The 24,951-nt window shown below is 37.1% G+C and overlaps 4 protein-coding genes across 5 annotated transcripts; 2 read left to right on the top strand and 2 right to left on the bottom strand.

Moving 5' to 3' along the window:
* Nucleotides 1–139: 139 nt before the first annotated feature.
* On the top strand, nt 140–9,456 carry LOC115975569 (probable ubiquitin conjugation factor E4). The gene is made up of 16 exons (XM_031096404.1): nt 140–1,278; nt 1,585–1,789; nt 1,970–2,121; nt 2,220–2,511; nt 2,660–2,812; nt 3,751–3,954; nt 4,063–4,175; nt 4,291–4,405; nt 6,262–6,351; nt 6,432–6,635; nt 6,728–6,823; nt 6,963–7,085; nt 8,199–8,291; nt 8,424–8,588; nt 8,707–8,796; nt 9,120–9,456. The coding sequence occupies exons 1-16, from the start codon at nt 440–442 to the stop codon at nt 9,297–9,299; spliced, it is 3,114 nt and encodes a 1,037-aa protein (XP_030952264.1). The 5' UTR covers nt 140–439; the 3' UTR covers nt 9,300–9,456.
* Nucleotides 9,457–10,614: 1,158 nt separating this feature from the next.
* On the bottom strand, nt 10,615–14,614 carry LOC115975568 (tRNA (guanosine(18)-2'-O)-methyltransferase-like). Its single transcript, XM_031096403.1, has 6 exons — nt 14,229–14,614; nt 13,666–14,155; nt 13,221–13,359; nt 13,057–13,118; nt 11,865–12,003; nt 10,615–11,308 (listed from the first exon to the last, which is right to left on the bottom strand). Exons 1-6 carry the CDS (start codon nt 14,347–14,349, stop codon nt 11,171–11,173), a joined length of 1,089 nt encoding a protein of 362 aa, XP_030952263.1. The 5' UTR covers nt 14,350–14,614; the 3' UTR covers nt 10,615–11,170.
* Nucleotides 14,615–15,256: 642 nt separating this feature from the next.
* On the top strand, nt 15,257–17,220 carry LOC115975566 (UDP-glycosyltransferase 13-like). The gene has a single exon (XM_031096400.1). The coding sequence runs from the start codon at nt 15,620–15,622 to the stop codon at nt 17,006–17,008; it is 1,389 nt and encodes a 462-aa protein (XP_030952260.1). The 5' UTR covers nt 15,257–15,619; the 3' UTR covers nt 17,009–17,220.
* A 92-nt stretch (nt 17,221–17,312) lies between these two features.
* On the bottom strand, nt 17,313–21,232 carry LOC115975567 (probable mitochondrial saccharopine dehydrogenase-like oxidoreductase At5g39410). 2 transcript variants are annotated; one of them, XM_031096402.1, is made up of 3 exons: nt 20,372–21,232; nt 18,127–18,851; nt 17,313–17,885 (listed from the first exon to the last, which is right to left on the bottom strand). In XM_031096402.1, the coding sequence occupies exons 1-2, from the start codon at nt 21,035–21,037 to the stop codon at nt 18,162–18,164; spliced, it is 1,356 nt and encodes a 451-aa protein (XP_030952262.1). In that variant the 5' UTR covers nt 21,038–21,232; the 3' UTR covers nt 17,313–17,885; nt 18,127–18,161. The 2 variants fall into 2 exon arrangements, with proteins under 2 accessions (XP_030952262.1, XP_030952261.1); XM_031096401.1 differs by lacking the exon at nt 17,313–17,885 and having other exon boundaries at nt 18,073–18,851.
* Nucleotides 21,233–24,951: the final 3,719 nt, after the last annotated feature.

Raw genomic sequence — 24,951 nt, 5'->3', positions numbered from 1 at the left:
AAATTGAAATTTAGCCTAATAATAATAATAATACGGTAATAAATAAAAAAGAAAGAAAGGAGAGACGACAGCGTATTGAGTTAGAATCGAAAAGGAATCAGCAAAACAATGCCAATGCCAACGGTGTTTGTTTGTTTCCACAAAGTGGTAGCTAAGTTAGACCCCTCTACTACTACTCTGTCTCTGACTCTAATTCTAATTCCTCCTCCTCCTCCTCCTCCTCCTCCAAACTAAAAACTATATATGTAAAATTCCAGACTTCAAACCCTAAAATACCTCTTTGTTTTTTGTTTCTTTCTTTTTGTTACTAAACCAATCCACACGAAAGCTCTAGACTTTTCTTATATATTTATATATATACTGATACTAGTTCTACCTATCAATCTCCTAATAATAATAGCTCGGATAAGAAAGAGAAGAGAAGAGAAGGTTTGTAACTATGGCGACTCCTACTACTGCTCGGAAACCCCAAAGGTCTCCGGAGGAAATCGAAGACATTATCCTCCGTAAAATCTTCCTGGTTTCCCTCACCGATTCTGAATCCTCCGATCCTCGAATCGTGTACCTGGAGCTAACCGCGGCTGAGATTCTAAGCGAAAGCAAGGAATTAAGGCTCTCTAGGGATCTCATGGAGCGAATCCTAATCGATCGCCTCTCCGCTTCTGCCACCGCCGAACCCCCCTTTCAGTACCTCGTCGGTTGTTATCGTCGCGCTTACGATGAGTCCAAGAAGATTTCTTCCATGAAAGACCCCAATCTCAGGTCCCAATTGGACTCTGTCATTAAGCAAGCCAAGAAATTGTGCGTCTCTTACTGTAGGATCCACTTGGGAAACCCTGAATTGTTTCCCAATAATGAGGTTAAATCCGGTACTTCCCCCTTGCTGCAGCTGGTTTTTTCTGAGGTTTCCAGCTCTCTCGATGGCTTTGGAGGTAGTAGCAGTGGGGGTACTCAATCCCTACCTGGCTTTTTGGATGAGTTCTTCAGGGATTCGGATTTCGATACGTTGGACCCCATTTTGAAGGGCTTGTATGAAGATTTGAGGGGCACTGTCATTAAGGTTTCGGCCCTCGGAAACTTTCAACAGCCTTTGAGGGCTTTGTTGTACTTGGTTAACTTTCCTGTGGGTGCCAAGTCCTTGGTGAATCATCTTTGGTGGATTCCCAAAGGCATTTATCTGAATGGCCGGGTTATCGAGATGACCAGCATTTTGGGGCCATTTTTTCATGTTAGTGCTCTGCTTGATGATTCTATTTTCAAGACCCAGCCTGATGTTGGGTAAGTTCAATTTTTTTATTTTCATATTCATTGATATTTTGGATATTTGTATTGTTAGTGTATTTTGTGGGTTGCAATTGATATTGTTATCATGGTTTTTACAATCAAAATCATCTGTTTATCATTGTAGAAAACAATAGTTCCCAATCACTTGAACATAACGCAGCTCTGTTTAGGCATGCTTAAAATCCACTCTTTTAATATTTAAGAATTAAGTATAATTTAGTAACAAGTGAACCTGTAGCATTGGACTGCTTTTGGATGGATTATCTAAGAGTGCTTTCTTTACCATCTGTAAAACACCAGGCAGCAGTGCTTTTCAGAAGCATCAACTCGTCGACCGGCTGATTTGTTATCTTCATTTACCACAATTAAAACAGTTATGAATAGTTTATATGATGGCCTGTCAGAAGTTCTTCTCTCGCTTCTTAAAAATACTGACACCCGTGAAAATGTTCTTGATTATCTTGCTGAGGTTATCAATTTAAACTCGTCAAGGGCACAAATTCAGGTATTTCCCCATTCTTTCAAAGCATTGTTCCAGTTGCAGTTATATATAGATAGATAGATAGATGTATTAAAACAAAAACTGGTTCTTTTCATTACTTTTCTACAAATAAGGCTAGTTATTGGTAATATTTGCACCAACTTCTTCTTTCCTACCTTAACATTGCACACACTTTTGTTATAGGTTGATCCTCTATCTTGTGCAAGTTCAGGCATGTTTGTTAATCTCAGTGCTGTCATGCTTCGGCTGTGTGACCCTTTTTTGGATGCAAACTTAACGAAAAGGGATAAAATTGATCCCAAATATGTGTTTCATAATAACCGTCTGGATTTAAGGTACAGGCTTTCTGTTTAATGGACATTGCTTTTCTTCTCTAAGTTTTTAATGATAAATATATTTCTTTTCCTAATTATTGGTCATGACATTGTTTTAGTGGGTTGACTGCACTCCATGCATCATCAGACGAAGTTGCTGAATGGCTTAATAAAAAAAAATTGGGGAAAACTGATGGCTCCACACAACATACTGATGGTGAAAATCGGTTACTACAATCTCAAAAAGCCACCAGTTCTGGCAGTAGTGCCAGTGGATCTTCTAATGTGAAGTCAGCATCAAGTAGTGATAAAACTAAGTACCCATTTATTTGTGAATGCTTCTTTATGACTGCAAGGGTGCTACACCTGGGCTTATTAAAAGCATTTTCTGACTTTAAACATTTAGTTCAGGTAAAAATATATGTTATATATTTAGGGACAGTCAGAGTTAATGATTTAAGTAGTTGGTGTATTGTCTTTCATAAAATGGCTTTTGTTAATATATCTTACTATATTTGACTGATTGATGGTAAGTAATTTTGAATGAAATAATACCCAGGACATTCAAAGGTGTGAAGATACTCTCTCCACTCTTAAAGCCATGCAAGAGCAGACTCCTACTCCTGCATTGGAGCGGGACATTTCTCGCCTTGAGAAAGAAATAGAGTTGTATTCACAGGAGAAGCTTTGTTATGAAGCTCAGATACTAAGGGTGCGTCAGACCTCTCTCTCTCTCTCTATGTGTGTGTGTGTGTGTGTGTGCACGTTTGTTCATGCAGAAAGACATGCCCACAAATGATTTTGATATTCTATGACTCCTTGAAGTTGAACTGATATTATGGTGGAGTGGTGACCTAAAGGTTTGGGTCATTATGGTGGAAGGTGACTCTCTAGTGTCCTTGGTTTGGTGGTTAGTGTATTGTCTAGTCCTTGGTATTCTTGTCAACCGAGGAGAAAACGATCTGTCACCTTCTTGATGGACCTCATTTTACTTTTTGTTTTTTAGTTTTTAATTGGTAAGTATCTGAAGCTCCCCATATACTTTGAACTCATCTCACCCACCATCACCATGAGGGGTGCCATTTACCCAAAGGCCACTGGCCACCTTGATGGACCTTATTCATTGAATTCTTGGGATGGCCAATCTGGCCCAACACTTTAGCCAAATTGAGGAGCTTCTGTAATTCTTTTTTGCTTGAATCCCACTTTCTACACCTTAGATGGAGCTTTTCTTTTTACTGTTTCCTTTCTTTCTTTACATTCTTCCTGATTTCAGGCTCTGCAGTTATTTATTTTTTTATTTTTTATAATGTTTATTTCTTTGAGAGAGGGAGGAAAAGAATAAATATAACATGTGGTTGTGAAGTAGGGTTTGTCACATGTTTTCATATTTTGTTTATCATATGTCGAAGTATCAGATGATCTCATTGTTTTCATTCTTTTTTTTTTCCTGTGAGGGAAGTGCTTACCTCAGATTAAAACCCTTTCTAGAATTATTTTATTTTTTGTTTTTAATATCTTTACTTGGTGTCAAGATTTTGAAGGATGTTTTCAACCATAAAAGTGTGGTTTTATTTTTTATTTTTTATTTTATTTCTCTATTCTGATTGTTGACCTACTGACCCTGTATCTGATTTTTTTTTTTCATAGGATGGAACACTTATTCAGAGTGCCCTTTCTTTCTACCGGTTAATGGTGGTTTGGCTGGTTGGCTTGGTTGGTGGATTTAAGATGCCTCTGCCATCATGTTGCCCCATGGAATTTGCGTCTATGCCAGAGCATTTTCTAGAAGATGCCATGGAATTGCTTATATTTGCTTCACGAATCCCAAAAGCCTTGGATGGGGTCTTGCTGGTAGACCACTAGACCTTGAAATTGGAGCCTTTTATACTGAATTTATTTGTTTCCTTCTCTAGAAGGTGTTTGGCCTTGTAGTACATCTAATCCATTCTTGTTTGCCAGGATGACTTTATGAACTTTATTATCATGTTCATGGGGAGCCCAGATTTTATCAGAAACCCTTATCTCAGGGCAAAGATGGTTGAAGTCCTGAACTGCTGGATGCCCCGTAGAAGGTTTTTGTATTTTTCTCTTTATTATAGAAAGAGATATCATTGAATTGACTTACCCCTTTATTTTTCCTAGCTGGATATTAATGTGCCTGTGGCATTTTGTTTATTGCATGTGCAGTGGCTCATCTAATACGGCAACTCTATTTGAAGGGCACCAACTATCTCTTGAGTATCTTGTGAGGAATCTTCTGAAGCTTTATGTTGACATTGAGTTCACTGGTTCTCACACACAGGTGATTCCCACTTAAATTATGTCAGATGAGTTATTGTGAGACAATTTTTTTAAGGGCATAGAGATAGCTGGTCATTTTGAGCCAATCTTGGTGGCATAGAGTATTCATTTATTTTTGTAATGTCCTAATTTTTCCATATGAACACAGGAAATATGCGTCGTTGTACTTTCTTACAACTCTTCTTGACCATTTTTTTTTAAATTTCATTTATTTATTTATAGGTATGAATAATTTTATTGAAAAAAGACTACTTCGTGCAAAAAAAGGCATGAAGTAGCCAAATGAATTACAAAACCACTAGATATTATGTACAAGAAGAAAGAGTCTATAAAAATTTGAATGGAATCACTAGATGTGAATCAATAAGCTTGAAACCAATAAAACAAAATGCCTACAAAAGAGGCTAGAAGCTGATCCCCCAAGCCCTCCAAATCCTTGAACATATGAAAATTATGCTCACTCCAAATGCTCCACGTCAAACACAATGGAGCCAAATTCCAAATGTTCAGCGAGTGCTCTCTAGCCAATTCCTCCACTTAGCCAAAAGATTAATCACCCTCTCTGGGAAAACCCAAGAGACCCCAAACCTTCTAAAAACAAAATTCCATAAGTGATGAGTGCCCCCATAATGGATCAAAAGATGGTCCATTGTCTGCCCACTACACTGACACATTCAACACCAATCCACTATAGTATAGCGTCTTCTCCTCAAGTTATCACGGGCTTGGGGACTCACATCTAGTGAATCCCTCCCTTTGTTTATTAGTTCTCTTCTCTCTTTTAATTAAGTTTTCTTCTTTGCTCTTTTCCTTTCTTTCTTTGTACTATTTGACTACTTTGTGCACCTCTTCATAAAGTAGATTTATTTATATAGATTTCTCTTATCAAAAAAATCTTCCCCCAAGCTGTTGTCCAAATAAAAAAGGAGACTTTCCGAGGGGCAATATTTATGCAACTCTTTATGCATTCCTTCTATCTACAATTGAACTGGGGTCTCTCATGGATCCTTACATCACTGTTTGTTGAGTCTCTCTCACCCCTAGGCAAGAAAATGAGATGAGAATTATGCTTTAGGAGAAGGGGTTTGGGTATGATGCACTGAGTCTACTCTGTCCTTGCAATGGACAGAGTTAAGTCCACAGTCAGATTGGTTTAGCATTACATGCCATGTATTCCTCAAAATAGGGGTTTGCTGATAAGAATTAATGACTAGATGGTCCTTGAATGGAACCTATCTTGTCAATAAGGAGACCATTGGTGAAAATGAATCATTTGAAAGTTTAGGGGCTTGTGCTTCCGAAAGCCATCTGGTGGCCAATGCCTAAGGTCCATTCCTTGCCAACTTTTTCTTGTGCGTTCAGGGAGAATTTAAAATTTTCTTTCTCAATGTATTGAGTTTTTTTATTGTTGTTTTAAGCACCTTTGGATTTGAATACATTAATATTCTGCGTCTTTATCTCAGGAGAATCTTTCTTTCTTGTTTCTAATTTTTCTCATCATACTAGCGCCTGTCTGGTCATTATGTACTGGCTGGCTATGGATAGAAGGGCCGACCTGTCTAGGTTTTTTGAAGTATATAGCTTTAGGTGCAAAATGGGCAGGGAATAGGGTTCAGCCAAGTCATTTTTGCTGCTATCAGCTAATTTGGTTTATTGCATTTCAAAACCTTTAATTGTGATGCTTTTGCAGGCAATTCTATCATAATCATCGTTAAATCTTGTTTCATTCTTCACTCCCTCTTTATAGTTTCACTTGTTTTTAGTAGTCTCAAATGTTCATAGTCTCATCCGTCATTCAGTGTTGTTGAGTACGGGAAGCCCTTTGTTGATTGCCTGTTTGTTTGTTGTCTTGTGCAGTTCTATGACAAGTTCAACATCCGACATAATATTGCTGAACTTCTTGAATACCTGTGGCAAGTCCCTAGTCATCGTAATGCTTGGAGACAGGTATAGTCTTCTACATGGACAATATACTCCTATGTTTTACGGGTCTGTGTTTGACTGCTTTAAATTATTGAATGTTCCAGATTGCCAAGGAAGAGGAAAAGGGAGTTTATCTGAATTTCTTAAACTTCCTTATCAATGATAGCATCTATCTTCTTGATGAAAGTCTCAACAAAATTCTTGAACTCAAAGAGTTGGAAGCTGAGATGTCCAATACTGCAGAATGGGAGCGAAGACCAGCTCAAGAGAGGCAGGAGAGGACCCGGCTATTCCAATCCCAAGAGAATGTCTGTTTAACTTTTTTCTATTTTATGTTTGCATGCCTTTGTATATACTCCTTTCAGAACCTAATCATATAGATATTGCTGGGTATTTTCAGATTATCCGGATTGATATGAAGTTGGCAAATGAGGATGTTAGCATGCTGGCATTTACTTCAGAGCAGATTACGGCTCCTTTCCTACTTCCTGAGATGGTAGTATCTTTTCCTTTCTTTCTTACTATGCATTTTTATTCCTAACAGTTTCGATGGCTAAGATTTAGTTTTAAGCTCTTAAATTTTCTTTTGAATGAATGCTGAATCCCTCTCCTCCTCTTCCCTTATTTTTTTCCAGGTTGAGAGAGTAGCCAGCATGCTCAATTATTTTCTGTTACAGCTAGTGGGCCCCCAAAGAAAATCTCTTTCCCTTAAAGATCCTGAAAAATATGAATTTCGTCCAAAACAGTTGCTTAAGCAGGTTTGTGCAAGAAGATTTCAATTTTCCTTTTTGTTAAAATAAATTTCTTTTATGGCGAGTGATATGATTTGTGGCTAAATTATTGGGTTTTAGTTGGTGGGTTTGTAGTTTGATACCAGTTTGACTAAATGCAGTCTGACTATTTTTGCTTATTAGGTGTCTCGTTAGGTTAAACTTAGGCAATAATACAAAATCTTCACAGGGCCAGATTTTATCTCAATTTACAGCTAGTCTAGGTTCAATGCAGTGAAGGATCTTGTAGTGTTAGGGGGTTGGTTAATATCAATTATTGAAGGGTACATCGGTTTTTCATTTTTATTATGTTAGTTTGACCTGCACCCAATATTAAATTTAGCAGGCTTTTAATATTGATACTCCTCTCCCAATTTCTTAACAAAAATATGGTGAACTCTAGAATAGTGGCCACCAGTTAATCATGTGATCACTGTCGTCTGTGTCTGCACTGTTGTTCAAAGTGAAATGTTCTTTAATTTTTTTTAGGTTTGATTGCTCCTGAGCATGAGCATAAACTGCTTAGCCTAATAGCCTGTCAGGAGTGAATGCTCTTGGATTACCCAACTGGTTCTGGTGGGTGGAGTAAATTTCCCGTAGATTTTACTAGCTAGAGGCAAAAGTCCAAAGGGCTCTTCCTTAGTAAGTTCCCTACATTATCCCAAAAAAAAAGGGGGTTGATTATTCTGATTGACTTCCAAATTTATGGACAAGGAAACACAATTGTCATTGTTGTTATCTGCTGAAGTTGGGTAGGACTCAGAGAGTTTGAGCTTGTCTGCATGCACAAATATACTCTTTTATTTTCCTCTCCGCTTGGATGATACAATTGGAGAATATCAATCTCATGGTGGTTTTTTTAAAACAAAAGGTAAGTTTGTTTTATTTTTTTTCCCCCTTGTATTGGAGCTGTGCTTGAGATGCACAATCTAGTGTGGTGTAAAGCTTAGTGCTGATTTGGCAGAGGTTGAAAGTTTTTTAATCCTTCAATGGAAAAGTGATACAAGCTGATTTGGAAGAAAAAAAAAGGGTCTTTTATGCATAATGCTTTTACAGACAGGACAGTAATACAGCCACTGACTTTAAATGATTTTTTTGAAGATTGTCTGCATATATGTTCATCTGGCAAAGGGCGATACGGAGAACATTTTCCCAGCTGCCATTTCTAAGGATGGTCGATCATACAATGAGCAGGTAATTCAGCTGTGCAAAGAGTTCATGAAGCTCTATTTTTACAGATATTGTTTGGCCTTTGTATTGGGTTCTGCAACTCTTTTGAATCATATTGTTGGCTGAACACAAATTGTCAATTGGAGCTTGCTCCAGTTATTTAGTGCTGCAGCAGATGTTCTTCGAAGAATTGGTGAAGATGGGAGGGTAATACAGAAATTTATTGAGCTAGGTGCCAAGGCCAAAGTTGCAGCTTCTGAGGCAATGGACACTGAAGCTGTTCTTGGGGAGATACCTGATGAATTTCTCGACCCAATTCAGGTATGTTTGCTCCCTTGATTTTGGTCATTCTTTTGGTAACTTATGGGTAGTGTTTGACATGCACTTAAACCCTCCCCCCCGCATTTTTTTTAACCTGTGATTTTTATTTTGGTGGCAGTACACTCTGATGAAGGATCCAGTTATATTACCTTCTTCAAGGATCACTGTAGACCGACCCGTCATTCAAAGGCATCTTCTTAGTGATAATGTAATCTTCACTTTTTTTTTTTTTTTTAATTTTTATTTATTTATCTAAGTTTACTGCTCTTCACACACACAAATATATGTTCTCCCTGCTAAATTGTTTGTCTATCTTCCAATTTTTGAAGAACTTGCCATTTTATGCATTATCTTTGAAATAAAAAGCTATCTGTTTGCAAAATTATAGGGACGCAATAAAATTTGTCTATTGATGTGATGTTTGAAAGTGGACAACATTTTTGGTCATCTAACAATGGAATAGTGGGCAAACAAAATGAGATGGAGAGTTTTTATCCAAAATTGTTCTCATATATTTGATATGATATGCAGTCGGACCCTTTTAACCGGTCACATCTTACGGCGGATCTGCTGATTCCAAACACGGAATTGAAGGCAAGAATTGAAGGTTTTATCAAGTCCCAAGAAAGGAAGAAGCAAGGGGAAAGTCTTAGCATGGAAAGTGCTAAGGTGACAATACAAACAACAAACAGTGAGATGTTAATTGATTGAAATATCTGTATAGTATCTTGAACTTAAAATGGATTGTAATTATTTTAATGAAAGTCATATCATATTTATTTTTAGAGTTTAATTTATTTTTATTTTTTTTGTAAAGATTTTATGTAAGAAAAATAAGTAAGAAGGAACTTAACTTATAATTGCCGAACTATGTTTTGTTGTTTTAATAACATATGCGTCTCTAACAGTTAACACTAAATCTTTGTCAAAGTGAATAGAGGGGATAAGGGGGATCTGAACAGAAAACGATGATATGGGTCTACATTGTTAAAACCATCAAAGAGGGTTTACCTAACGCCGTCTTATAGTCTACTGCCATTAGGAAGTTCTGTGTGGTTGGGGAGTTTGTACTGGATACTCAAATTAGTTCCGAGCAAGATTTATTTATTGAAGAGAATGGGCGAAAATCTGTCCACAATGGTTAAAAATTATTTTGAAATAATTTTCAAAGACAGTTAAAGATGATTAGGTGCATTGCATCAGGTTTTCTAATCAAATTCAAGGGTTAATTGCACTAAGGGCATTAATAATGTCCCCATAAACTATAAAATCGACCAATGGCTCACCTCAACTATTGGAAATAAGCAAGAGTCACTTGCCGTCTACTTTATTAATAAGACCTAATAGAATCTTTTGATTCCTTTAATATTCCATGTTGAATTGATTAAATTACCTTCCTCTGGAGAGTTGCAAAAGACTCAATAGTTAAGGGGGTAATTAACCCTTAAAATACAAACTCTACAATCTTTTCAAAAAACAATTGAATTTAATGTAACTATGTGTTTAAATTTAATTGACAAACCTAATGTATTGCACTTAAAGGATTGTACTTAAGTTTTACCATTTAATTGTCCTTAGATAATATAGTTAGATTTTCTCATTCACATCAATTGTCGAAGACATTTCCCCTTAATTTAAGTTTATGAGAAAACCAGAATAAAAATCATTGTGCCAGCTTCCCCACTTTAATGTCTTCTCTTTTAACAAGCAAAATCAGTCACAAATATGTAACCTTTATGTTCAAAAATGAAGATTTAAATGTTAATTTAGGTAATCTCATTCAAGAGGGATTCACATCTCACACACCAGCTTATATTTCTCTATTAGACTAGACCATCCCATGGCCCATGGGAGTGGTGAATGGAGGGCCCCCAATTGGTAACCCCTATACCTACTTCATCCCATTTTCCACCTTCTGCATATTAATTTGACACCAAAGATTAAGAACTTGAGTTCTCAATTCTCACGTTGCAATTCCAACAATCTCAATTTAATAAGTTACTTAAAATGCCCAGAAAAATTTTCATCAACAAAAAGCAAGTTCATTTTAGAGAAAATGCCTTGTTCTCCATGCCATCAACCAATTCCATAGCTTGGACTACGTTGTTGCATTTAGAATACAAATCATTGAATTTAGGATACAAATCATTGCATTTAGGATACAAATCAACCAGAACAGAGATGGCTACCAGATCAAGGTGAACTATGTTGAAGAATGATGACATTTTTGAGCTATAGGATGAGGTAAATGCATACGACAACTCTGAACATGGAAGTTTAATATAAGAAAGAGAACATGCAAAACTCACTTGGCAACATATATTTCCCTAATAATTTTATAACCAAAATGGGCAATCCTTGGCCTTTGCATCAGAATCCTTGTCCCCAAGGTTGTGCCTTTCCAGTAAGTAAGCCCCCCATATTACCTTTTCTCACCTGAGCGGTCACATCATACAAAGATTTGTCAAGAAAATTACTTCTGCCTCCAGGATGGCTAAAAGAGTACCATTTTGAATTCCTTGCAACTATTTTGAAGTCTTTTTCTGCAGAATTTCTTAAATGGTTGAACTGGAAATTTTTTATCACAGCTTAGGTGTGCACATAACTGCCTTTCGCTTGGCATATTCGCGAGCAATGCTAAGCGCACTCTTGCTATGACGCAAAGAGAACTCTGCAAGCAAAATTTGGCTTTCTTTTGAGGTCAAATCACCATGACAGCCCTGCAAACATGGTGCAGCATTTATTAAATTCTGAAAATTGAAAATGGAATGCAGATACAGAATCTGCAGCTTAACATAACTACCATGCAAAAGTGATTTGATGACATAGATATTGAAGTTCTTCACTATGAACTTATTCACTCAACAGTTAGCCTGGCTTTGCCCTTACAACGATGATCCCAACAGGCTACTGAAAATATTGAGCACGCCGCTAGTATGTTTAAAAAGACAAAGCAGATACTCCAACAAGATTTGGACATAGGTAAACATATTTAATAATTCGGTTTCTCTCATGGATTTCCTCACAAATGTACTAGGATTTTTAACCAGGTTAAATAGCTATGAGCCATTGAGTTTTAGTATGGAAGCTTTGAAAATATGCTAACTGCCAGGGCATCAGCCACAGGTTCATTAAATATGGATACTAAATATATTTGAACTGATTTTAAGATAAAATGATTAGTCAGCATAAAATAACAGTCATGAACTCATTTTCAAAATAAGAAACAGCCTGATTTTCTCTACTCTGCTGCTGAGTGCACAGAATAGCCATTACCAGTCGTGATGTTCTGTCGCAAACAGCGTGGTGCATGAGGATGCCAGCAGCAACTGAAACATTGAAAGAGTCCACCATACCTTTCATTGGAATACTGCAATGCAAATCTGACAACTCCAGAGCCTCATCACTTATCCCCCTGGAAGCAGAGAGTAGCCAATCTCAACGATTAATACAGATTTCAGAAAACTATAATTTGCAAGAAAATATGAAAGAAATGACTATCTTGAGGCCAAGCAGACTTAAAAATTAAATGATGTAGGCTATCTTTCTTGTGCACAACATAGTAGCCCGTCACTAAAGCGCATCTGTAGGACTTGTCACATTCAATGAGAATAGAGATTATCAAAAACTCAGAATATATTTCAAAGAAAAAAGGGTAAGGGTCAAACAATTGCACGGCTAGAGAAGAAAAATCCTCTTTGGAAGCCTAAGAGTAAGGTAAAGCCATGTAAGAAGCATTCATTATCTTTTTTTGATAAGTAAATTTTGGCCCCAAGAGGAAGGAGAAAAGGAGAATGGAACTAGCGACCCCAGTCTCATGAGGCGTGGTTCCCAATCAATTGTGCTACCCCTTGGAGTTACGAAGTTAGAAGCATTCTTGGTTTAAAAATAAGTCCCTTTTTTCTTATTCTTCTTTTTTCATGCACAAGCATAGTTTGCTAGTACTGTACTGTTCACACACACACTATCCACATGACTGTTAACAATCTATGAATAAAGCCAGTCTCAATATCAGTTTCAAACAAGCTATTTATGCTCTTATTCATGCATATTATCCATAACTGGGGGACAGAATCAATCTCAGTTTCTTCATACCTCTTGTACAACCTTATAATAAACTTGTTTCTTTTCCTGCCAAAACCCTAGTCATTCTTTGAACCCCTAACCTTTCTTTTCAAAACTCTAAACTATAAATCCTCAATTTATGGCAACTGCACCATAAACAGAATCCCCAATCTGTCCTATGTCAGATGTCTTTAACAAAACACTGATTTTTTTGGATTGCTAAAAGTTAGTACTAGTGAGACCTTACTTTGAAGTTTCAAATAAAGGAAATGCCATTTGAGTTAAAGACTTAAAGCTCATTGGTGAGGGCTTAAATTAGAACATCAGCTGAAACTAAAAGGTTAAAATTATAATTTACATCATAATTTTGAGAATAAAAATTGCTGCAACAGAAGGTAATCACCTGTTCTCATTTCCAACAACTATCGCAGTTGGGTGTGACCAATCCATGTCGTAAATGGATACCTAAGCATACATAGACGAAAGAGTGAGCCAAACACAAGATGGGCTTAGATTTCAGTACCTGATTGTAATTATTGAAAGCACTGCAGAAAGATTAATCAGTACCGCATCCATTCCCACATGCGTAGTTGCAATTCGATAACCACGTGACTTAAGAACTTTAAAGCACTCATGGATGGAGCTCCAAAGTTCAATGTCCAACCATTTCTCCGCACCCATGCTAACATGGCGGTTATCTTTATACCTGGAACAAGAATGAAGGTGTTGTTGGCAAAGAGATAAAAGTAGTTTTGGATCAAAATATTCAATAATTAAATGTACCATGACAAAATAATTGCAACCATCATCAACACAAATGAAAAAAGAAGGTTTCATTTTATTTTAAAACAGGAGGCAAATGCAATTCATAAAACCCACCAAGTGACATCAAACATGCCTTTTTATATGGTTTAAGAAGAAATGAGAAAGAAAAAAAAAAATAGTTAACTAATGATAAGCACAAAAACAATCAATGATATTCCTAAACAAAACAAAACAAAAACTTGCTTACCTTTTGGAATCGCAAGAGACGACATGGACAGACTGGAAACCGAGGGCGTCGGCAGAGCGAAAAGTGGCGGAGACATTGCCGAAATCACAGAGACCTTCAACGACCAAGCAGAGGGAATAGGTGCGGTTGGTGACGACATTGCGAAACTTGTCCTTCCTCATGTCCAAAATGTGGGGACTGAGAGCCTCCAGAACCTCGGCGCTGTTCAGGCATTGGGCCCCACACCTGAACTCGTCAAGGTATGGGAACCAGCGGCTGCGGCTGCGGCCTCCATCGGCATTGGCATTCTGATCACAGCGGCGCTCCATCTTCATGAGGCGTGCGACGTCGTCTGGGTTTGAGAGGAGGTGTTCGACTTTGGAGGGGTCATCGTTGATCTCAGACTCAGACTCAGATTCAGAGGAAGAACAAGAGGCAGCAGCAACATGAGAACAAGGTCTTGAAGTTGAAGCAACTATTTTGTAGTTGTAGGGAAGAACGATTCTGAGCCCTAATAATTAAATTCATAATGTCAAATTAACAAAATGAATTTCAAATCATATGATAATAGAGAAAGAGATTACCTTGATGAGGAGGATTCGGAAGAAGAGAGAGAAGAGAAGAGAAGGAGCTGGAGATGGAGGACGAATTTCGGAGGAGTCGCAGCGAACTCAGTGATGTACGGACTAGGAGGCTTTTGCTCATTTCTTATTATTGCTTTCTCTCTCTCTCACACAGAGACACAGAGTCTGAAGAATTTGGCGCCAAGAAAGAAGTAACACAGAGAGAGAGAGAGAGAGAGAGATGAAGCAGAAAAAAATCATGTGAGTGAGTGAGTGAGTGAGGGGGTTTTGTGTTGGTAAGCAAGCTGCAGCACTAAACGGATAGCGTTTTGGATGGATGATACGATACGGTCACGTTTTCATTACTCATACATAACACTCACACTCTTCTTCTTCATTTTTTCCAGCAAACATTTCTTTTCCTTCCAATCTACTCACTCACATATATTCATGATGTTGATTTTTATAGCTATGTTTGATTTTTTTTTTTTTTTAATTATTATTTTTTTCCTTTGGGAACTTCTATATGGGTTGAATGTGACCCTATTAATTCTTCCACGAAGAGTAATCAATGACTGAATTTTTAATTCTTTTCATTTTCTTTTGTTGCGGCAAAATCTGGATTGATTTTGAAAGTTCACTATCAATCCCTTTTTCTTTTCTTTTTTGACACTCTATCAATCCCTTTTTCAATAACATAAAATTGTATGATTATTTTACTTTTGCCACTTTTTAATTTCAACAATTTAAGAAGCTCAAACTTTTTGTAGATCTGATGAGTAGGTTTTTGAAAAATGTGTACGTTCATTGTGAAACACAATTCATATAATAAAAATTAATGTCATCACCAATGATAGTCAGACCCACTCCATTCTTAATTCCACTTTTTATTTCTCCTCTCTCTTTCCTGCATTCTCAACAACAATTCTTATATAAACTGATCGTCAAAAGTCTTGCATCAATTCCTATATAATACAAAATGTACCTATTTACTTTACTATAAATCTAAATTTTAATATTATCAACAAGTATATATAATATATCTTAATTTTAATAAATGCATGTAGTAGAGTGAAAGACAAATAATTCAGTAAACAATTCAAAAAACAACTAATCATTTTTTGCCCTATGCATTACAGCTTACAGGTAATTACTTAAAGCCCAAAAGTCAGTGACACTGACCATTTAAAAACTTCTCATACAATGTTGGCCACTGCGTCTTCACTAGTTGGTGAAGACTGAAGCATTTGGTTAAGATTGTTTCACATGAAGCATATGCTTCACCAAGAAATCTATCTATCTACTCATATCATATCCCTACCACCAATTGATAACAAAAATCAACTCTATCATCCAAGGCAAGGAGTAGGAGTCAATCTACAGACAAACCTCTTTAGTCTTTACCACCAACAATGGCAGACAACATTGGTTCCCAAACTCCTCCCCACATAGCCCTCTTTCCAAGTGCTGGAATGGGTCACTTGACCCCCTTCCTCAGGATTGCTTCCATGCTGTTATCCAAGAACTGTATGGTCACTCTATTCACAGCCCATCCAACAGTGTCTGCTACAGAATCCACTTACACTTCCTTGTTCCTTTCCACCCATCCACAACTCAAGCATATCAACTACCAAATCACTCCCTCCCACCACTCCAATTCCAGCACTGATGACCCTTTCTTTCTCCAATTTGCAGCCATCAGCCGCCATGCCCATCTTCTCCATCCTTTGTTATCATCTGCATCTCCATCTTTCTCTGCCATCTTTTCTGACTTCTCTTTAGCTTCTAGTATCACACAATTTGCTGCTGATCTTGCCATTCCCAACTATATTGTCTCCACCACCTCAGTCAGATTTTTTTCTCTTATGGCATATCTTCCAATACTCACTTCAGAGCCTGCTAAACTTAGTAGCAGTTCTTTTGAAGTCAATATCCCAGGACTGACCCCTCTGTCCATATCAAGCATTCCCCCACCATTCTTTGACCCAAATCATCTCTTTACAGCACATATAGTTTCAAATGCTCCAGCCTTCTCAGAAGCAAAAGGAATCATAATAAACACATTTGACTGGTTTGAACCAGAAACTCTTGCTGCAGTCAACAGTGGCAGGGCTTTGTCCAATCTCCCACCAATCCTTCCAATTGGACCGTTAGAACCTTATGAGCTTAGTAAGGATCAATTCCAGAGTCTGCCATGGCTAGACAACCAACCAGAAGAATCTGTAGTTTATGTGAGCTTCGGAAGCAGAACAGCCATGTCAAAAGATCAAATAAGAGAACTGGCAGATGGGCTAGAGAGAAATGGGTGTAGATTCCTGTGGGTAATCAAGAGCAGTAAAGTCGATAAAGAAGATAACCAAGAGCTGGAAGACCTACTTGGCAGTTCATTTTTAGAAAGAACACAAAACAAAGGAATTGTAGTAAAGGGATGGGTGAACCAGCAAGAGATTTTAGCACATCCTGCCACTGGAGGGTTCATAAATCATTGTGGGTGGAATTCAGTAATGGAAGCAGCTTCAAGAGGAGTGCCTTTGCTTGCATGGCCACAACATGGGGACCAAAGGGTAAATGCAGAAGTTGTGGAGAATGCAGGGTTGGGGATATGGGCAAGGGATTGGGGTTGGGGTGTGGAGCGGTTGGTGAAGGGGGAAGAGATTGAAAGAAAGATTGGGGAACTGATGAAAAATGAGAAACTGAGAGATAGAGCCAGGAAGGTTGGGGAAGAGGCCAGGAAGGCTAGAGGGACTGGTGGGAGTTCAAACAAGGTGCTTATGGGAGTCATTGAAGTTCTAAATCTCTAAATCAGAAGACAAGGAATAAAGTTAGTTCTACATTTTTTCTTGTATCATTGTGTTAAGATTGCCTCCTAGAGTTTAGTTCAATAAAGGACTCCTTCAGTTGCATGTGACTAGGAGATTAGATTGCTTTCTATCTTTTGTTATCATCGTTTGTTATTAGATTACTATTATTATTTAGAAGGATAGGTGTTATAGTCTTATAGTTATTATCTAGTTTCGGCTAAGGGATTATAACTGTCATTGTTATCTGTCCTTGTTACTTGGTATGTATTTAAAGTAATGAGAAATAAGAGGCAACAGAAAATCAAACCAAAAATTCCTTTTCTTTCCTCATTCTTGGAGATTAGTCATCTCAAATTGACTACAATTCCATAAAATCAACCAGAACAGACCACGTTGGAGTTCTAATGCAGAAGATAGCGAATCAAGTTAATTAATTGGAGTTCTAATGCAGAAGATAGTGAATCAAGTTAATTAACATTTTCTAGTATCATTCTCATTTTTGTTATCAATCTTTTCTTTTGCCCTCCATCTTAATTTGTCTTCCTCAGGATTTTTTGATAAGCAATTTGTCTTCCTCAAGATTACTAGAAAAGAGTACCATTCTACCTAATTTACCAAACACATTTACCTAAAAAAAATAAAGGATTACTAGAAAAGAGTATGCTACAATTTGATAACAGCTTTGAGCAGCTGGGAGAAAAAAACGGTTTTTGCAAATGGATAGGTACAGATCAATATAACTCTTACAGGAGTTTGGCTTGCATCAAGTGCTCCAATGCACAGATTGCAGCACAATGTGACTAGTCCAGTACACCAGAGCATTGGACAGAAGCCTTACTCCTCTCACAAAACCCTTATTGCTGCATCCAAAGATTATCTGAAGATTTCGAAAATTCCAAAAATCAAATCAAAACTTTGATCAGATCGGATACAAAGACCCAACTTATCAAAAATTGACATAAATCAGATGCAAACAAGCCATAATTTCATTCAAATCTATAATAATTATTTTTATATTTATACACATATATAAATATTCTTCGGTGAAAAAACCAGGCATAATATATAAAATGGAAAAAAAGAGCACAATTTCCAATTTATTATGGGCAGGAGTTTACATGAGAAATGTTCCACGTTAGGAAGACTGTAGAAGTCAAGCAGAAAGAGAGCTCTTTGAAATGACATCAAAAGATATTCCATTCTCTTGAAGTCGTTCTTGGAGATCCGTTGGGCCAAATACAATCCCAGGAGGGAATACTCCATTTGGTAGGTTGTCTCGTTGGCTCAGAAGAATAAGAGCACACTGAAGTAGAATAATTGGGGTGGTCAGGTAGCCGATCTCCGGTCCCATTACTCTTGTTATTATTTCCATATCAGGTTTCATGTTTGCCTCTGAAACAAGACTGTTGTTGCTAAAACCACATCCAACAAACCACATCTTAAATGAAGCACTTCTAACCTCATCATCAGAGGGGCCCTTCTTCCTGAACCATCCAAGGCTGAAAATTGAGGGAAATTTTAAGAGAAGCCACCTTCCAAAAGCAGTTCTACCCAGAAGTCCCATAAACATCCCAACTGTGATGAATCGGAAGACACCCAACAAAGATTTAGAGCCTATCTTCACCCCAAAATGAGCTGGCTTCACAGTTGACCAGAAAGCCCCCCTCTTTTCACTATGTTCAGCACTCTCATTGACCCCTGGAAGACCAACGGGGTTTTCTGTCAGAGCAGCGAGCGTTCTTCGAACAACAATAGAATCTGCTGAAGGCAGCTTTACGGCCCAAAGCCCAATCTTTTTCTGATGCTCTATAAGAGGTCCTTTGGGAGGTGATGGACCAGGAATCTACAACCGTAAAATAAATCTGACATCAACAGCTTGTGTCCCAACTAGCAAGACACTACAACAGTGAATTTAAGGTGATTCGGAAGTCTATACATCATACATTTTAAAGAACGGTAGAAAGAGAAAAATCAATATTGCGGTTCCAATGTAGCATTGCAGACACATTACATAACAAACCGAAGAACGACCATGTCATTTCCATTCAAAAAGCTTCTTTGTAAAATAATCGTATCATTTCCAAGATTATTTGAATAGTATTAGTTATCTTCACAGAAAAATTAAAAAAACAAAAAAATAAACAAAAACAAAACAAAAAAAAACCCTACAACTGTCCCATCCCACTTGAAACTCCAAGGCAAATTCATTTGAGTATTCACTTGCATTGCCTCAACCTTGCAGTAAGATTGATAATATGACTCTCTTACTCAACTAAGTATGATCAGTAGAAGACAAAAACGAACACAAAATTAGCAAAATTATAATTAATGTTAGGTTTGTATGCTTGGTATTCCAACATGATTTACATACAAATAAAAAAAAAATACTAGAGAACTATATAACCCATTATTTCCTTATTTAATGAAAACTTCGAGAAGCACATACATTGAGTGTTTAGCTATTAATAAGGATCTACCACCACCATCATTACGAATACCACTATAGTCTTTTCTGCCATTATGGCCTCCAAATACAACCATGAATGCCATTTTAATGCGGCTACTTTTGCACTGAAGTTTTTTCCATGACTACCACTTGAAATGGCAGTGTTAAAGGCAGCAAGGTGTACAGAATAATGGTGTGATAGTGGTCATAGTACAACTCCACTGCCATCAAACCCTTTTGGCTTCATTTTCTCTACTGCTGCTACCAACAAAAAACTTCCAAAACTATCATCACCATGATCGATATTCCAACCTCTTTAAGAATTCCAAAACCTCAAAAAAGCTTCCACACTTGCCTCCCCTATGACACAATTTTTTAAGGAGTTCTCCTACAATTAGTGCAACACTTGACTATTTGTTAGTTTCACTTTAATGGCTTCAAGTACATAACTACGCATGCATCACTCTGTCAGATTAGAAATCTCTACAACTCAATTTAAGAGTAGATAATGCATCTCCACACTGTAAACAACATCATTTCGTTTTTCTAACTTCATTATTTTTTACTGATCACCCCTCTCAAACCCACAAAAGTGAAGTGTTTTAATAATTTCCTACAAGTACTACCTTAGTCTAATGCAATCTTAGTTTATTCCAATCACTAAGATAATTAATAAATTAAAAAAGAAAAGGTCCTACCTTGGTGAGGTTTGATGTCAAAACAGATCCAAAACCACCCCACAAAAAAATAAATAAATAAATCATATGACATCTAACAGTTGTTCAAATGAAACCACCACTAAAACACTTAACAAGTTACAACTACAAAAAATACCACGCATATAAATCAAAGAAATACGCAAGTCCCATTAATCAATTAATTATCGAAATGACATTTGACGAAATTAATTCTCCTACCACAGGCCTAGCTCTTCTAGGCCTAGATCGTCTTAGCTCCTGCAACTTATCAGCATTAGCTATGCCAAGAACCGCGGACTCAAAAGTGCCGAAATTTCCAACAATCCTCTTCTGGGACTCCAAGCTCAAATAGGCCTCGACCCTGTTGGGCACCGCAGGGGGCACCCACTGCCTAGAATTGAAAATCAAGCCCAATTCAGCCGGAATGGAATCAAACCCACATGCAGAAATCACCAAAGAACCCGTCTCAACCGCCTTCTCACCATACTTGGCCTCCACTCTCTCCATAAACTCAGGCTCCCCACAAATATCCAAGTAATCACAACCAGTCTCGACGCAGGCCGCGACCACAGGCTCGCCGTAGAGGCGAAAGGGTCCGACGCAGTTGAGTATGAGCTTGGTTTGTGAGCAAAGGGAGAGAAGGGATTGGGGATCTGAGGTGTCGAAGGTAAGGATGGGAATTGGAGGTGGAGGGTGAGGTTGAGAAGCCCATTGAAGGGTTTGTGTTAGTTTCGTGGGGTTGCGTCCAGCAAGAGCGATAGATTTGAGAGAATTGTGGAATTTGAGGGCTTCTTTGACAACGTACTTGCCTGTGAAACCTGAGGCACCCAGGATTATGAGGTCGTAGGTGATGGTTTTTGCCACTACTTCTTCATTGTCTTGCATTGTTCAATAAATTGTTAGGAGAGACTCAAGACTTGAGTTTTGAGGTTTCGACTTTCAAGACTGCTTTTTTTTTTTTTGGGGGAAGTATTGAAAAGTAGAGAGGTGTGGTGTGTTCGTGTAGAACTGCCAAGTGCCAACTGCTATGCCTATCTATCACTGTGTGTTCCTAACTGCCAAGTGCCAACATATTTTGCAGCCTTGTGGGGAGGGAGTGTGGAGATTATGGATCCGGAACCTCCCTATTTTCCTTTGAAATGGAGAGTGTCCGGTTCACGGTAGGGATGATTTTGAAAAATATTAATGGTCTAAAATGTGCCACGTCATTTAAAATGTTAAAACACACTTAACTGGAGTTCAATACTTAAACTAGAGGGTTGTTTAACTCAATTGGACAAATTGTACTGAAAAACAAAAAAAACCTTTTAGAGGGAAAAGTGAAACAGAGGCTATTCGTGCAAGTTCTACCGGAAAACAAAAAAGACCTTTTAGGAGGGAAAAGTGAGACAGAGGTTGCACGTTCAAAGCTTCACAGATTTTAACCCAAAGAAAAAGCTTCACCGAAGGTTCAGAGAACGAGTTCAACTTTAGAGCATCTCTGTTTCTATCTTGCCAAAACAGAGGTATATCCGTAAACTTGTTTATGCTTATCTTATTTGATATTTGATCATTTTTCTGCATTTATATTGTTGTCTTGGTGAGTTTATATTGTTGTTTTGGTGGCTGGATGCAAGTTAGAGTCTATTTGAATTTTTATTTTTAATTTTTTGAGATAAAAATTGAATCTTTATAATGGCTGGATGATTCTTGGAGTCCATCTCATTTTTCTGCATTTATATTGTTGTCTTGGTGAGTTTATATTGTTGTTTTGATGGTTGGATGCAAGCTAGAGTCTATCTGAACTTTTATTTTTAATTTTTTAAGATAAAGATTGAATCTTTATAATGGCCGGATGATTCTTAGAGTATCTTTTTTATTTTTTTTGAGATAAAGATTAGGGGTGTGCAAAAAATCGAAGAACCGGAAAAACCAATTCAAACCAACCGAACCGATGCAAAAATTTCGATTCAGTTTTGGTTTTATTAAATAAAAAACCGAAAAGTTCGGTTCGGGTTTCGGTTGCAAATTTTAATAAACCGAACTGACCGAACCGAACCGAAATATATTATTATATTATAATTTATATTAAATATATAATATTTTGTAAATATTTAATTTGACTCTGACTGACCCTTTGTCCTCTGAGATACGCTTAGGCTATTCTAAAAAAAAAAGAGATACGCTTTTGGCCTTTGGCAGCTTTACATTGAGCAGTGGGCTTCCATCTTTTCATATTAAAACAATTCAGTCATTCAGCTTCCATCTTTTCATATTAAAACAATTCAGTCATTCAGTGATTCACAATTCAATGATTCAAGATTTCAAAATTCAAACAAATGATCCGGCCTAGCTTATCTTTTTAAACATAGCATTTTAAAACCTATTAGATTAATCACCTATAATTAAACTAATTAAACTAAAACTAATTAGAGTATAAAATCAAAAGATGGAAAACCCTACCCTACATACCCGGCCCACACTTTTCAGTGTCATTCTCACACTTTCCACTCTCTCTCACATTCAAACTTCAGCCTCCACTCCACAGTCCTCTCACATTGAATCACCCTCTGTCGCTGCCTCCACACGCCAACCCCCCCCCCCACTCCAGCTTGATCATCGGCTTCTCATCTCAGTGATCTCACAGTGAGTCTCTGTTTTGAAGCTCTTTTCTTCTTTTCTTTTGATGCATGATGATAAGTAAATAGGGGAATTCAAACACGTTGAAAACATGACAAAACGCCACTTTTTTATTTATTCCATCCAGGGTGTATGCATGTGAATGATTTGAGGGTTTTTTTTTTTTTTTTCTTCTTTTGTTAAGCTAGTGAATGATTTAAGTTAGTGTAATTTAGTTTTATATAATGTTGATTTTGTACCCTCTCTCTGTTTTGTGTTTTAGGTTTTGAAAATAGTGAATCTTTGTTTTGTAGAAACAACATAAGATCAAGATGTTTATTTTTTCAAGTTTTAATTTTTTATATGCAAATAAAGTTAGGGTTTTGAAAAAATTGATAGCCCATATGCTTGGCTGCTTGTGCTAGTTGGTTTATTTATTAAAGTTAGCTCAACTGATTGCCTTTGTCTCATGTGGTCGTTGAAAATCTCGATAACCCTCTCTCTGTTTGTATTTTGGGTTTTGTTTAATACTGAATCAATAAAGTTAGGGTTTTTAAAATATTGAATTAATAAAGTTAGGGTTTTTAAAATACTGAATCTCTGTTTTGTAGTAAAGTTAGCCGATTGCTTTTGAGTTCTGATATATAAAGTTAGCTGCTTTTTTATTTATTTATTGTTGATATATTTTTGTTTATTGTTGTTGACATGCTGTGAATCTGTGACTATGATGTTGAGTTGTTATTTTCTTATTGATGTTATAGATTTGAAAATCAATAACCCCATGTGCTTAACTGTGATGTTGGGGTATTTGTTTATTATTGCCTTGATGTTGATGTGTTTATTATCTTATTGACGTGTTTATTGTCGGCTTGTTGCTGTATACTAAAGTCCTTCTCATTCCTTTTTTTTTTTTTTTTTTGGTTTCTTTCTTGTTGACTTGTTGTGTTATTGTATACTAGAGTAGAGTGAAGAGTCCTTTTCATTCTTTTTATTTTTTACTTTTTATAGTTGCTAACTTATTGTGTTTTATTTTATATTGTAGATGAATGAGACAAGAGAAATCCCACAGGGTCAACACACTGAAGCGGGTCAAGGGGCAACCAATGTGCATGAAGACAAAGGCAAACCCCCACTCCCACCAAGTGAAGGTAATACTGGTAAAAAAAGATCTATTGTTTGGGGTAATTTCACTGTTATTGAAGGGGGGGGGAAACCTAGTGTAGCTTGTAACTACTGTGGCACAACCTATGCTTGTGACACTAAGTGTAATGGCACTACAAACATGAGAACTCACATACAATCACAATGTTTGAAATATCCTTATAGGGAAGACAAAAAAAACCAATCAACCCTAGCATTCAAACCTAAAGAAGAAGGAGAAAGTAGTGGTAAACTTGTGCCTTGGGTGTTTAATTTTGAGGAATGTAAGAAAGCATTGGCAGAGATGATTATTCTAGATGGGTTGTCTTTTAGGTTTATGGAGGGTTTTGGTTTTAGGAAGTTTATGTCTGTTACCCAACCTAGGTTCAATCCAATCCCTTACCGCACAACAATTGCCAAAACTTTCTTTAGGGTGTTTTTAGATGAGAAACAAAAGTTGAAAGAAGCCCTAAGAGAGCAACGGGTCTGCCTTACCATAGATGCATGGACATCTGTTCAAAATTTGAACTACATGTGTCTCATTGCCCATTTTATAGATAGTGATTGGAAAATACACAAGAGGATTCTTAGTTTTTGTTTAGTGGAAAATCACAAGGGTGAAACACTTGGGAAGGCGGTTGAGATATGTTTACTTGATTGGGGGATAGACAAGATTCTAACTATTACAATTGATAATGCTACCTCTAATAGTGGGCTGATTTCTTTTATTCAAAAAAATACTAAGCATAGGAAGGCAACAATTTTAGGGCATAAATACTTGCATGTGAGGTGTAGTGCTCATATCTTGAACTTGATTGTTCGTGAAATGTTAGTTTAAATGGATGAGACAATAGTGAAGGTGAGGAAATCCGTGAAATATGTGAGATCATCTCCACAAAGACAAAACACATTTAAGTTATGTGCGGAGAAGGAGAAAGTTGACTTTAAAAATCAGTTGTGCTTAGATGTGCCCACTAGGTGGAACTACACCTATATTATGTTGGAGAAGGCCGAGAAGTATCAAAGGCTTTTGAGAGATTGGAGGAAGATGATCCAAATTT

This window comes from Quercus lobata, chromosome 2 (assembly GCF_001633185.2).
Source record: "Quercus lobata isolate SW786 chromosome 2, ValleyOak3.0 Primary Assembly, whole genome shotgun sequence".
Lineage (NCBI taxonomy): Eukaryota > Viridiplantae > Streptophyta > Magnoliopsida > Fagales > Fagaceae > Quercus > Quercus lobata.
Note: the sequence above shows the minus strand (reverse complement) of the source record. Positions and strands in the feature narration are given on the sequence as shown.

Excerpts from the sequence above, each read along its gene's own strand:
- LOC115975567 (XM_031096402.1), bottom strand. The coding sequence starts at position 21,037 with ATGCAAGACAATGAAGAAGTAGTGGCAAAAACCATCACCTACGACCTC. Across the intron at positions 18,852-20,371 it reads CTAGAAGAGCTAGGCCTGTG|ATTCCTGGTCCATCACCTCC; the intron begins GTAGGAGAATTA and ends TTACGGTTGTAG.
- LOC115975566 (XM_031096400.1), top strand. The coding sequence starts at position 15,620 with ATGGCAGACAACATTGGTTCCCAAACTCCTCCCCACATAGCCCTCTTT.
- LOC115975568 (XM_031096403.1), bottom strand. The coding sequence starts at position 14,349 with ATGAGCAAAAGCCTCCTAGTCCGTACATCACTGAGTTCGCTGCGACTC. Across the intron at positions 14,156-14,228 it reads TCCGAATCCTCCTCATCAAG|GGCTCAGAATCGTTCTTCCC; the intron begins GTAATCTCTTTC and ends TTTAATTATTAG. Across the intron at positions 13,360-13,665 it reads GTCTCTTGCGATTCCAAAAG|GTATAAAGATAACCGCCATG; the intron begins GTAAGCAAGTTT and ends TTCTTGTTCCAG.
- LOC115975569 (XM_031096404.1), top strand. The coding sequence starts at position 440 with ATGGCGACTCCTACTACTGCTCGGAAACCCCAAAGGTCTCCGGAGGAA. Across the intron at positions 2,512-2,659 it reads ACTTTAAACATTTAGTTCAG|GACATTCAAAGGTGTGAAGA; the intron begins GTAAAAATATAT and ends AATAATACCCAG. Across the intron at positions 4,176-4,290 it reads TGCTGGATGCCCCGTAGAAG|TGGCTCATCTAATACGGCAA; the intron begins GTTTTTGTATTT and ends TTGCATGTGCAG.